This window comes from Amphiura filiformis, chromosome 16 (assembly GCF_039555335.1).
Source record: "Amphiura filiformis chromosome 16, Afil_fr2py, whole genome shotgun sequence".
NCBI lineage: Eukaryota > Metazoa > Echinodermata > Ophiuroidea > Amphilepidida > Amphiuridae > Amphiura > Amphiura filiformis.
In genome coordinates this window covers 35062531-35075765 of record NC_092643.1, presented here as the reverse complement: position 1 = coordinate 35075765, position 13235 = coordinate 35062531, and the positions used below count along the sequence as shown (strand labels likewise).

At 42.6% G+C, this 13235-nt stretch overlaps 2 protein-coding genes across 6 annotated transcripts; both read right to left on the bottom strand.

Annotated features, from left to right (window-relative positions):
* Window positions 1–784: 784 nt before the first annotated feature.
* On the bottom strand, window positions 785–12529 carry LOC140135913 (uncharacterized). Of its 5 annotated transcripts, none has more exons than XM_072157585.1 (8): window positions 12361–12529; window positions 6004–6102; window positions 5350–5445; window positions 5002–5100; window positions 4763–4861; window positions 2873–4579; window positions 2668–2738; window positions 785–1929 (listed from the first exon to the last, which is right to left on the bottom strand). In XM_072157585.1, the coding sequence occupies exons 2-6, from the start codon at window positions 6077–6079 to the stop codon at window positions 4233–4235; spliced, it is 717 nt and encodes a 238-aa protein (XP_072013686.1). In that variant the 5' UTR covers window positions 6080–6102; window positions 12361–12529; the 3' UTR covers window positions 785–1929; window positions 2668–2738; window positions 2873–4232. The 5 variants fall into 5 exon arrangements, with proteins under 5 accessions (XP_072013686.1, XP_072013685.1, XP_072013687.1 ...); XM_072157584.1 differs by lacking the exon at window positions 12361–12529 and adding an exon at window positions 6228–7005; XM_072157586.1 differs by lacking the exons at window positions 6004–6102; window positions 12361–12529 and adding exons at window positions 5780–5878; window positions 6228–7005.
* On the bottom strand, window positions 7011–12330 carry LOC140135912 (uncharacterized). Its single transcript, XM_072157582.1, has one exon. The coding sequence runs from the start codon at window positions 12259–12261 to the stop codon at window positions 7147–7149; it is 5115 nt and encodes a 1704-aa protein (XP_072013683.1). The 5' UTR covers window positions 12262–12330; the 3' UTR covers window positions 7011–7146.
* Window positions 12530–13235: the final 706 nt, after the last annotated feature.

The following is a 13235-nucleotide window of genomic DNA, read 5'->3' as shown; positions in this document are numbered from 1 at the left end:
TGTAATACGTTGATAACGTTTTAAGAATTTGTTTTTTGCTGGCGTGATAAATATTCACCATACCATATTGCATATTAAAAATCGGAGCAGGTGTATGGGCTTCCTGGGGGTGTTAAACGAAAAACTCATTTTTATCTTACTATAAATAGGGGAATGTTGTGACTGACTTACTATGTATGTAGGTAAGTCAATGAAAAGGCTCCGTCAGTTTCGATCCAAACGTCGCTTAATTCATACGGGAGATCGGGGAATACGGGAATGTCCTGTTAATATTAATTTGGTTGAAAACGGTCAAGAATTGGCTTCAAAATCAGTGAAAATGTGAGAAGAATCACTGAACAGGTGACCTAATACCTGGGCGATTTATATCGTAGTTTTTCTACTCTTTTAACTGACGGAGCCTTTATACACATAGATAGATAGATAGATAGATACAACATTCCCCTATTTATAGTAAGATGACACGTGGGTGCCTGGCTCTGCGCTCATAGTTTACGCGTGCCGCGGTGGCGTAGTTCGCATTATGCTCGCAGCGTAGTTCGCATTACGCTATATACGCCAGCGCGGACAGACGGACAAACTCTCTATGATTAGTATTATGATGATACCATATAAAAGAAGCCAAACTCTTACTTTAGTGAATCTACAAAATGGCTTCAATGGCTTAATTTTCATGAAATGGCATCTTCACACGGGACATTCCGTGAGACCACCCTCTGAACATGTGACATCAGGAGTACAAACTATAAAGATGGAAATAAACGGACTAATGTAAGCATAAAGGTTTCAATGTTGTTTATTATTTTTAATGATTGAAGTTGCAAAATATATAAGACATACATGTGATTATACATGTTGAACTCGCCACCTTTTCCAACTCTCAACATTAAGTACCCCGGAAACACGAACGAAACAGAAAACGTTTAAATGTCGGGTTAGATTAATGGTATAAAACGTTTTAATAACATTAAATAGCATGTTTGAAAACTTAATGCAAAACATTTGAACATTATTTAAGGGTTGAAATAATATGTTCCAAAAATGTTTGCAAAAATGTAAAATAACACGTTTACAACATTTGTTAAATGTTGTAATGCTTTTTCATAGGCCTAGTATAAACATGATAAAATGTTTTAAAACATTTTCTTGACCTTATCTAACCCGACATTTAAATGTTATTAAAACGTTTTTAATATAATCTCAATGTATTTATAACATGTTGATAACGTTTTAAGAACATTTCTTTGTGTTTGCTGGGTTCATATTCACCATAGGCCCTACCATATAAAAGTATACATTTTCTGAGTGGAAATTTCATGAGGAATCAAACAATTATTGTTCTAAGGGATGTGTTATGTTGTCAAGACTGAATGAAACTGGCATCAGCAAATAGATGTTGTTTCTATATCTTTTATATCCTCATATTTTTTCATCTATATACCCCGGCATTTAATTGCTCATCAAAGTTGAGCTCCTCAGGAAATTTCCCTTCAGAAAATGTAAACTTGCACATGATTAGAACATACGGAAAATTAATACAGATACACTTTCGCTCTACCACCCTGCGAAATGTTCCAGATTACAATTAAAACAAATACTTCATACAAATAACAACATAAATTCATGACATTAACCCAGTAAATTAATGACATGATACTGGGAAGTTGTCGCTTTTGCCATGCATATATTCTCAAGTTATGCAAACTTAATAACCAAGCGATGCAAATAAGTGAGGCACCACATGCAAACTTTTCGGTGGCGAGTTCAAACATATGACCATTATTATTATCTTCTTCTTTCCGGTTCTTCTTCTTTTTCTTTTATATTCTTGTTATTCTTAGACTTTATATTATTCTTTTTCTTCCTCTACATCATTTCATCGTCGTTGTCACCGTCTTCTTGGTTTATCACATAGGTTCTTCACCAGATCTGTGTTAGACAGAAAGAATTTGTTAACATGGTTAATTCTGAGCATGCTGAGTGGACGGCGCAACCATTATTTTGTGATCAATACGGGAAGAGGTGATAATCATGAGAATGTACCGGCAACTTGATTTGAGGGCAAATGCATTAGATCATACAAAAGATTTATTTATATTTTACTATGTGAGTCGGCCTGAAACACATTTTGACCTTTTTGGCGCAGGTTTTGTACACAATAAATTATAAACAAATATTATGTAATTGAATTATAGCTTACAGCACAGATATTGGAACACAATATTTTTGCTTATACAAAGTAACCTATATCTTTTACGATTGGTCATTCACAATATGAGCTCCAATGTCTGTTGTTGAATAAAGTTGTGAGGAAATTAGTTGTAACTATAGACATGTATAAATTACGTAGGCCTACATTAAGCAATTATAATGTATCATAGCATGATTGGAAATGTGTTACCAAGTTTTAAACAAAAGATGAATAGGCCCCAAAATACGGTAATAAGACATTACAAAGGTTCCGGAAGATATTTTTGGCGAGGGGAGCCGGGAGCGGTAATGGAGTTTGGCCCAAGTTATTGGGGTGGGGGCTATGGTATCTGCCCAAAGCCACCAAAATTATTGGGGGGGGGGCCCACCGATTCCGAGCCACTGCATTGTAAGTTCCAACTACAGTCTAGTGTAAAATTATAGTTGGGCTACATTTATATTGGCTTAAAAACTTACCAGTTTGGCTCCTGCACAGCGGCATACGTGGGAAGATCGGCAGGCGACTGTGAGTATATGGTGAAGCAAATCTGCATGAATTAAAAATAACCGTTTTAAAATTATGCCTTTCATGATCATGTTGACCAATCATGTTGAGATATATAGTATAAAGTTCCCTATAGGTACGAATCGGAAAAAAAGAAAATATAAAAATCCTACTTACAACTTCACAGTTTGCTGCTACTGGCCATGCTGGTGGCGGTGGCGTCGGGGATAGTCATCCTCAGGCTGGTGATGATCTGGCAACATGGTGGGGTGGTGGACGTGGTCATGTGGTGCTCGTGCTGCTGCTGCTGTCGCTGCTGATTATGTTGGCCCGGGTCTTGGTTGTGACGCTGTCAGAGGTGGTGTTTGGTTAATAGTCCTTCACTGTAAGCTATATTGTGTGACATTATATCAATATTGTTTGTTATAAAATTGTACAAATTGTTAACACTCCATGAATGGAAATCTACATCATTAATGTATCTTATCGAACTACCGTGATAATGTAGGCCTAGTTAGACATGTTAGAATCTTAATTTTGGGATGATGATGGAATAAAACAGGTGGTGGCTGACATGATCGAGCCGGCAACTTGTGAAAGCGCCCGGCCGTATGGCATTTTCAATATACTTGGTTAGTTTTGTGGGGTTCATTATTGAACCCCAACGGTTTTAGCTTGTATTTATATTATTTATTAACATAGGCCTATTTGTTTGTGATATTTCAAGCGTTTTAAAATTTCAAAATAATCCCATTCAATAACACGGTTGACGATGAAAATTTACTGAATTTAGAGAATGCAATGCGGCCACCATCTGGAATAAAATAGGCAATAATAAATTCTACTTCCGTTGAATATAATGAACATCCTGTTCGTTGTTAAATCTTTGTTTCTGCTGGTATTGGTGGTAGAAGTCGTGCTGGTGGTGGTGGTGCTCAAGTTGTGGTGGTGGCGCTGGTTGTGGCGGTGCTGGTGCCGGTGGTTGTGGCCGGGTCGATGCTGGTGTGGCCGCGGTGGTAGCAGTGTTGGTGGTAGTGCATCATACCCATCGTGGGGATCAGTGCTGAAGGTGCTGGTGAAATCGGTGGTGCTATGGCAGATTCAACCCATCTTGGACGTTTTTCCAACAGATCCAGACTGGAGGTCAATCGTCTTTAGCGTGATATGCATGATCGCCCGGTAGTCTGAATTTGTTGGAAAAAAGTCCAACGATGGGTTGAATCTGCTATACATGGTTGTGGTGTTGGTGGTTGTAGGGTGGTGGGTACGGCTGGGGTGGTAGTGGTATTCGATGCTGGTGGGGCCGGGGTGGTAGCGGTGTTGGTGGTAGTGCTGATGCTGATGGTGATGGTCAAGTTGGTTAGTCCTGGAGGAGGTGCCGGTGGTGGTGCTACATAGTGGTGGTGGTGGTGGTGGTGGTGATGGTGGTGCTCTTTGTGGGGTGGTGGTGGTACTTCAGGCAGTGGTGGCGGTGGTCCGGTTGGTGGTGGTAGTGGTGACACGGTGGTGGTGGTGGGACATGGTGGCGGTCGGGGTGCTAGTGGTCAGCGGTGATATGGGGTGGTGGTGGCGGTGCTCCTGGTAGTAGTGCTAGAGGTGGTGGTGTGGGATGGTGGTAATAATGGTGTGGTGGTGGTGCTGCTGCCCGGTGCTGATGATGTTGGGTGGTGGTGGGGTTTCTGTGTTGGCGGTGCTTCGGCTGCTGATAGTTGTGGTAGTGGGTTGGTGGGTGGGTGGGTGGGTGGTGGTGGTGGTGGTGGTGTTGCTGCTGGTGGTGGTGGTGGTGATGGTTCAACTGGCGGCGGTGGTGGTGGTATTGCTGCCAAGGAAGAAGGCGTCGGCAGCGGTGGTTTCCTTGGCGGTGAGGTGGTGATGTCGGGCCAGCTAGAGTGAAAAGAGGCAATCAATATTAACGTTAAATGAACATAAATTTATAATGTGACTTTTAAAATACATGGATTACAAATAATTGAAATCGAAGTTGGAAAAATTTAGTTAATTAATTAAACAGGTAAATAAATAAATAAATAAATAGGAAAATCTACTTTTGTTGAGTAACAAACTTACATTTTGCTGCTGGTGGTGGAGGCGATGGTCTTGGTCCTGGTATTGGTGGTGGACCATAAGACCGCAATATTTTCATCCCTTGACTTCCTTCGAGGTTACCTTTTTGAGAAAGAAAAAAATATACATGTTATTTATTGACATAATGTGACATAGTGACTTAATCACCCGGCTACGGGTCTATAGGTGTGATATATAGATAATAAATAGGTAAAGGTACCTCTGTGGAGAAACAAACTTACGTTTTACTGCTGGTGGTGGAGGGGGTGGTCTTCGTCTTGGTGTTGGTGATGGACTATACGACAGCAATATTATCATCTGTTGACTTCCTTTGATGTTACCTTTTTGAGAAAGAAAAAAATATACATGTTATTTATTGACATGAAGTGACATATATAGTGACTTATTCCCGGCTACGAACCTATAGGTGTGATTAAAAGATAAATTAATTAATATGTATACTATAAAGTGGATCCAATGGATCCATAAAGAAGAGTTCTGGAACAAACCATTTACATAAATGGGAATTAAATTCCACAACTAAATAAATGTGTATAGGCTTATCTACTTCTGTGGAGAAACATACTTACTTTGCTGCTGGTGATGAAGGCGGCGGTCTTGCCTTGGTATTGGTGATGGTCCATACGACAACAATATTTTCATCTGCTGACTTCCGTCGAGGTTCCCTTTTTGAGAAAGAAATAATATTTATTAATATCCCGGCTAAGGTATGATTAAATAGGTAAATAGATAATAAATAATTGGGTTTAAATCTACTTCCTTAGAGTAACAAACTTACAATTTGCTGCTGGTGATGAAGGCGGCGGTCTATGCCTTGGTATTGGTGATGGTCCATACGACAACAATATTTTCATCTGCTGACTTCCGTCGAGGTTCCCTTTTTGAGAAAGAAATAATATACATGTTATTTATTAATATCCCGGCTAAGGTATGATTAAATAGGTAAATAGATAATAAATAATTGGGTTTAAATCTACTTCCTTAGAGTAACAAACTTACAATTTGTTGCTGGTGGTGGAGGCGGCGGTCTATGCCTTGGTATTGGTGATGGTCCATACGACAACAATATTTTCATCTGTTGACTTCCTTCGAGGTTTCCTTTTGAGAAAGAAATAGTATACATGTTATTTTTTAATATCCCGGCTTAGGTATGATTAAATAGGTAAATAGATAATAAATAATTGGGTATGAATCTACTTCCTTAGACTAAGCAAAAAACTTACATTTTGTTGCTGGTGGTGGAGGCGGCGGTCTATGCCTTGGTATTGGTGATGGTCCATACGACAGCAAATTTTTCATCTGTTGACTTCCTTCAAGGTTTCCTTTTTGAGGAAAAAAATAGTATACATGTTATTTATTAATATCCCGGCTTAGGTATATGATTAAATAGGGAAATAGATAATAAATAATTGTGTATAAATCTACTTCCTTAGAGAAACAAACTTACATTTTGTTGCTGGTGGTGAGGCGACGGTCTTGGTCTTGGTAATGTGCCACTTTGGAGTTACATATGCTGGTGCTGCTGGTGGTGGTAGTTGTGCTGGGGGTGGTGGTGATGTGATTGCTTCTGGTGGTGGTGCTTCTGATGGAGGTGCCGATGGTGATGGCGCCTGTGGTGGTGGTGATGCTAGTGATACTGGTGCCGGTGGTGCTGATGCTCCTAGTGGTGGTGGTGGTGCAACTGCAGATGTGATTGTCGCGTCTCTTCAGGGGTTTCGGAGAATCGCACATTTGCAGCAAGCCGGTAAAACAATCGCATTTTTGGTGTAGTATCGATTTGGACGACGCTGCTTGTGTATGGTGCTCGTGGTCTGGTGGTAGTTGTGATGGTGTGACGGTGGTGGTGCTGTTGGGGTGGGGTGGTGTTACTCTTTACAGAACTTCGTGGTAGACGACATTGCTTGTGTATGTTCCAGTCCTACCGGGATCTACTTCCTTAGAGAAACAAACTTACATTTTGTTGCTGGTGGTGAGGCGACGGTCTTGGTCTTGGTAATGTGCCACTTTGGAGTTACATATGATGGTGCTGCTGGTGGTGGTAGTTGTGCTGGGGGTGGTGGTGATGTGATTGCTTCTGGTGGTGGTGCTTCTGATGGAGGTGCCGATGGTGATGGCGCCTGTGGTGGTGGTGATGCTAGTGATACTGGTGCCGGTGGTGCTGATGCTCCTATTGGTGGTGGTGGTGGTGCAACTGCAGATGTGATTGTCGCGTCTCTTCAGGGGTTTTGCAGCAAGCCGGTAAAACAATCGCATTTTTGGTGTAGTATCGATTTGGACGACGCTGCTTGTGTATGGTGCTCGCGGTCTGGTGGTAGTTGTGATGGTGTGACGGTGGTGGTGCTGTTGGGGTGGGGTGGTGTTACTCTTTACAGAACTTCGTGGTAGACGACATTGCTTGTGTATGTTCCAGTCCTACCGGGATATTTTCCAGTTTTACTCAGGATGCGAAGGTTATCAGGGTGTCCTACTCTACTCATGGATACATACAGTTGTCCATGGGAAAAGAAGTCCTTCTCCAAGTAAATACCAACGCGAGATAACGTCTGACCTTGTGATTTGTTGGATGTCATTGCAAATGCTGATTTGATGGGAAACTGCCGTCGTTGAAGCCGGAATGGGTATAAGTTTTCTGACGGAGATAGGGATATGCGTGGGATGAAGAGTTTCCTACCAACATGTATTCCACTGGCAATAGTAGCATCGATGATATGAGCATTGAGCCGGGTAACAACATATTTCGTTCCATTGCAATGTCCCTGAATTGGGTCGATGTTCCGCAATAAGATGATAGGTGCATTTTCTTTCAGCCGTAATTCGTGATGTGGTAAACCTGATGGATTTAAGGTGTTAAGGAACTCCTCTGGATAATGATGTCGTTCGTCGATGTTTGAAATTGTGTCACTGCTCTTGAAGACATGACCAACACCAGGAAACTTTCCCAAGAGGTAGTTGTTCACCTTGTCAACGCCGTCATTTGTTGGACAAAGGATTGCGCGAGAAGTCAACCATTCAGGGTTCTGGTAGTTACGTTCCAACTCGGGGAAGACGAAGTCGGAGAAATCACGGATGTCATCGGAAGTATGTACAAATTCGTCTTTGATTTTAATTTTATGTTGTCCTAGAGTTGAATCAACTGGAATGGTTCCCTCTCCTACATCCAAGAGATGTTTAGCGTAATCGCGTTCATCGCCCCCTGCAATTGCAACTCGCATGTTTCTGGAGAGTTTCATAACCTTAACATGAGACCACAAAGGCGATGATTTGATGCAGGCATCGACCACTTCTGCTCGTCCTCCCTTTCGAACTACGGGTAGTATCTGACGCCAGTCGCCCGAAAGTACAACAGTGACACCGCCAAAAATGCGATTGTTTTGCCGGATATCTTGCATTGTGCGATCAACAGCCTCGATAATTCTGCGGTTTGCCATGCTGACCTCATCGATGACCAGAAGTTTACATCGGCGAATCAAGTCAGCCGTAGCACAGCGCGAAGTGATGTTGCACGTGCTCTCATCAGTAATATTGATAGGTACTTTAAGACGCGAATGAAGGGTTCGGCCCTTTGGAAGCAAGGTAGCAGCAATACCACTCATTGCTGTTGCAAGAGCTACTTCCTGTTTGGACCGAACATGTGCCAAGATCGTTGAAAGGACAAATGTCTTGCCAGTACCTCCACTGGCGTCGAGAGATACCAGCAACCCTTCATCGTTGTCTACTGATGATACCACGGTATTGTAAACTTCTCGTTGTTCTTCATTCAGTTTGGTGTAGTTGGTTTCATCGATGTGCTGGAGTGCTTCAATGTCGTGATCAAGCTCTTCACTGACCTCTCTTGGTAGACGATTGTGCACAGGTGTTGCAGTTGGTTTTGGAAGGCCGAAATCGCGCTGTAAATCTAAAGCCTCCCTTTCGAGTCTATCTTGAAGGTAAATGAGGACTTCATTGACAACAGCACTGTTTGGTTCTTCAAGGTGTTCCCTGTGCATCAGGTCTTCACAAAGTGTAGGCAAATGTCGTTCATAGAAGGACAAAGGATCAGATGGTCGGATCCAAATGAGAATTGTGGCAAAGACGTCTCGAAGCTGGTTGCCAAAACGAATCCCTGCCGCCTCTTCCATGACTTTGTCGATTTCTGTGTCATCCTCGAGAAGTCCTAATTTGAGGCAAGTAGCTTGAAAAGTTGGTTGTTCCTCTCCTGCAACTGTCCGCAGATCGTTGTAGCTGGTAGCTCCCTTTTGATGATGAAGTAACATTCGAAGAAAGTAAAGCTCAGATTGATGAGCATTCAAGCTGATGACAGGTATCCGCCCAATCATGTCCGAGTGTGTGCCACTGTTGTTGCTGCTGCGTTGTTGTTTCCTCTTTTGCCACCGACTTCCGCTCCAGGTGTAGTGCTTTGGAATGTCTGGATAGAGAATCTCCTTTGCATCAGGATCTTGTTGATTTAGCACGAACCACTCTGTCAATTTTGTTCTTGGGGGACCTCGATCAGCAGCTTGAGCAGCTTGTCCTTCTGCGAATAAAACCAACTGCTCCTGGTCCAGATGGCACGGTAACTTCATGACAGCAGGATATCTTTGATGGAGTTTGAATTCGTAGATTCTCCACAATGCATGAGAGGCACTAACGTATCGAGCATTCACATAACGTTCTACCTCATCATTGGTGATGTTTACCTCCTCTCCATTGGCTAGTCGAACCATCACTCGGTCACTCCCTTTGGTGATGTACTTGTATAAGTACTTAACTGCCTTGACACTGTGGACGACTTCTACGTTGATGTGCGCGTTGTACTTCAAACTCAGGAGTGGATTGTATGGAACGATGAATCGATTGTCAACGTTGAACTCATTCCCTCGAATTCTCATCGTATGTGTTCGACCCCCGTCTTCAGGAGTTCTACGCCGGTATTCAGGATAGGTGGACTGAGACACTGCGGTATGCTGTTTGAATTCTTTTGGAAATTGCTTTGAACACGTACGCGAAGCTCCTTCCCCAGTCATGCAAGGTGAGTTGGTGTTGATAACTCCACATGGGCCATGAATATTGTTGTGAGTTATGATCTCATACAACCTCGGGTTGACAGTCTTGTCGGGTATTTCCGCACATACAACACGGTCTATATCAGATGGTGTTTTGGGCTGGTCTTCATCTTTCATTATGAGAAGGATATGTGCATGTGGAAGGCCTCTCTTTTGGTCCTCTTTAACAGCTGTAAAGGCTACAACCTTCCCCAGGATGTCACGTCGACGCAGGTCGTACAGTAATTCTTCAAGTTTGATGTTGAATACTCGGACACATATGTCGGGTCTGTCACTTGGTTGTTCACCACGAAATAAGGATGTCTTGATCTCTGGCCAACTTGGATTGCAGGTGAACGTCACGAAGAAGGATGGTTTGCCATAATGTCGAACGATTGCCATGGCATCTTGGAAGGCTTCCGCGTAGAATCGAGGACTACCATAAACTGTCGGCGGCAAGATAACCTTCCTTCCTGGATTGGTGGTGTCATCATGGTCAATCGCGTCCATCAGGCCGCTGTACTTCTCCGCTCGTATTTCCTTTTGGTGGTACTTTATGTATTTCAAACGCTCACCCTCAATTTTAGCATATTGGTCGCAGGCATATTGTTGGAGGAGCCGTCTTGATCTCATAATGTAGTTTTCACTGTCCTCGCGAACTTGAAGAATGTACCTGTAGAATTCCGCCGGTGTGACATTCCGGGAACCTGTTGAATGTGGGATGTGCAAGTGGTACCCATCAGTTCCATCTGGAAATAACATAACATAGTGCAGAGGGTCGTAGCTTCTGTGGAGTTGATTTATACGTTGCATACTACCTTCCCGTGGGTGGACAATAACATCAATGTTGTTGACTAAATCACCAGGTAAGATGACTGCAACCTCACTTGCTGTTGGAAGGTTGTAACGCCGTGCATGCTCTTCTGATGGCTTCTTCTCAGCACTCAAGACGATATGGAGATTGTCATGATTGTGTTCTTGAATCTCGATAGCAGCTTTGAACGACTTGATGTACGGATTAACCTGGCGAAGCGTTTCTTGCAGCGTACCAATTGTTGCGGCTTCAAGATCAGGATTGTGCAATAATCGGTTTGAGACTTCATTATCGGTGTCATGGAAGTACAACTGGGCAAATTTCGGTACATTACCATCAGTAGGAAGAAGGGTGTCAATAAGATGATACATCTTGCCCTGGATTGTTACTGTTGGACTATATCCATGCTGTATAATTTCACGTCCGACGCCAAGTGAAGCCAATGACAGAGAGTTGTTATATTTTCGAAGTTTGTTCAGAAATTCAGGTTGCTGGTAAAGGTTCTTGATAACTTCGGGTGGTGGTGGAAATGGGTCTAGTTTGACCTTCCCATTTGAGCAACATAAACCTGACCTTTCTTCTTTCCATCGAAAGCTATTGCAGTCTGGACATGCAGTGGTATTAAAAAGACCTGGTAGTTCATGGTGTGAGTCTACTGGTGCGAAGTCACTTTCAAGAAAATCAGCTGTGTCCCTGATGACTCCCAATTTTCTGTGTTGAGCGAGTGCTTCTGTTGTGTGACGGAGACGCTGTTCTTGAAGTTGTTGGAGCCGAGTGTGATGTTCTTCTGGAGTTTCTCCGGCTCTTAGTTCGGCAACATGCCGTCGTATCCGACATAGTCGACTCTGAAGTTCTTCCGCAGTTTCTCCGGCTCTTACTTCGGCATCATGCTGTCGCATCTGACGTAGTCGACTCTGACGTTCTTCCGCAGTTTCTCCAGCTCTTACTTCGGCAACATGCTGTCGCATCTGACGTAGTCGGCTCTGACATTCTTCCGCAGTTTCTCCGGCTCTTACTTCGGCATCATGCTGTCGCATCTGACGTAGTCGACTCTGACGTTCTTCCGCAGTTTCTCCAGCTCTTACTTCGGCAACATGCTGTCGCATCTGACGTAGTCGACTCTGACATTCTTCCGCAGTTTCTCCGGCTCTTACTTCGGCATCATGCTGTCGCATCTGACGTAGTCGACTCTGACGTTCTTCCGCAGTTTCTCCAGCTCTTACTTCGGCAACATGCTGGCGCATCTGACGTAGTCGACTCTGACATTCTTCCGCAGTTTCTCCGGCTCTTACTTCGGCATCATGCTGTCGCATCTGACGTAGTCGACTCTGACGTTCTTCCGCAGTTTCTCCAGCTCTTACTTCGGCAACATGCTGGCGCATCTGACGTAGTCGACTCTGACATTCTTCCGCAGTTTCTCCGGCTCTTACTTCGGCATCATGCTGTCGCATCTGACGTAGTCGACTCTGACGTTCTTCCGCAGTTTCTCCAGCTCTTACTTCGGCAACATGCTGGCGCATTTGATGTAGCCGAGTCTCATGTTCTTCTGCAGTTTCTCTGGCTCTTATTTCGGCAGCGTGCTGTCGCATTTGACGTAGTCTTGTTTCTCGCTGTTCTGTTGTTTCTGTCTCCGCGAAAACAAACATTTTCTTTTCTTAATTTTCGGCATTATAATGCCATGTACGATAATGTAACCTGTCACGTAAAGAAATGTAAAAAAACGAACATAATATGCGAGAACTTACATCATACAATACACGGGGACTTTGACTGGTTGTACGCGCTCTGTTTCTTTCTCCTCTGTAGTTAGTACCAATGGCGTGAAGGTAGAAATCGCGAAGTCAATGGACCAAACATGTCAGAAACTATGTATTATTTCGACATATTAGTAGTTAGTACCAATGGCGCGAAGGTAGAAATCGCGAAGTCAATGGACCAAACATGTCAGAAACTATGTATTATTTCGACATATTAGTGTTAAATAATTAATGTTTTGAGCAAGTTTCATGTAAATTATTAAGGTTGTCTTCAGATGTAACACTGTTACAGTTCATAGTGAAGCGCACATGCATATAAATCAATTGATTTATATATTAAATTATGCCTCTCACATAAAAAGTAAAATGAAATACGGTCAGGGAAATTAATAATACACGCATATATCATGAACGCAAACCATGCAAGATTCTCAATCATAAATGTTAGTACCGGGTACTATATATTTTGTGATTTGCCTTTATTTGTTTTATTATAAATTTGCATGGCCGTATTTTATTGTGCTTAAATATATTTCTATTGTTATAAAGTAAAATAAAATAGTGACATGAAATTTGTATAATAAACCGCCTTTATTTAGGGCCTAACCATTTTAATCATGTTCTTACCGCGTACCGTAATTCCGCGTAACTGTAGAAAGTAAAATTAAATACTGCACTGACATGCAAAATGTATAATTATAACCTCAATCATGCACGCAAACCAAGTAGGCATGGGAACGTTAAACGCATGTACCGTTAAACGCACGCATGATCCACTTAACATTTAGCAATTGTGGTAAATGTGCAGACATACTCACATACATGTAGGCCTTAAGGTAAATATTCTGAGGAGCATAACAAAC

Coding starts and splice junctions, on each gene's coding strand:
- LOC140135913 (XM_072157585.1), bottom strand. CDS start 6,079: ATGAAAAATTTGCTGTCGTATGGACCATCACCAATACCAAGGCATAGA. Junction 4,862..5,001: donor TCCACCACCAGCAGTAAAAC/GTAAGTTTGTTT, acceptor TTTCTCAAAAAG/GTAACCTCGAAGGAAGTCAA. Junction 4,580..4,762: donor TCCACCACCAGCAGCAAAAT/GTAAGTTTGTTA, acceptor TTTTCACTCTAG/CTGGCCCGACATCACCACCT.
- LOC140135912 (XM_072157582.1), bottom strand. CDS start 12,261: ATGTTTGTTTTCGCGGAGACAGAAACAACAGAACAGCGAGAAACAAGA.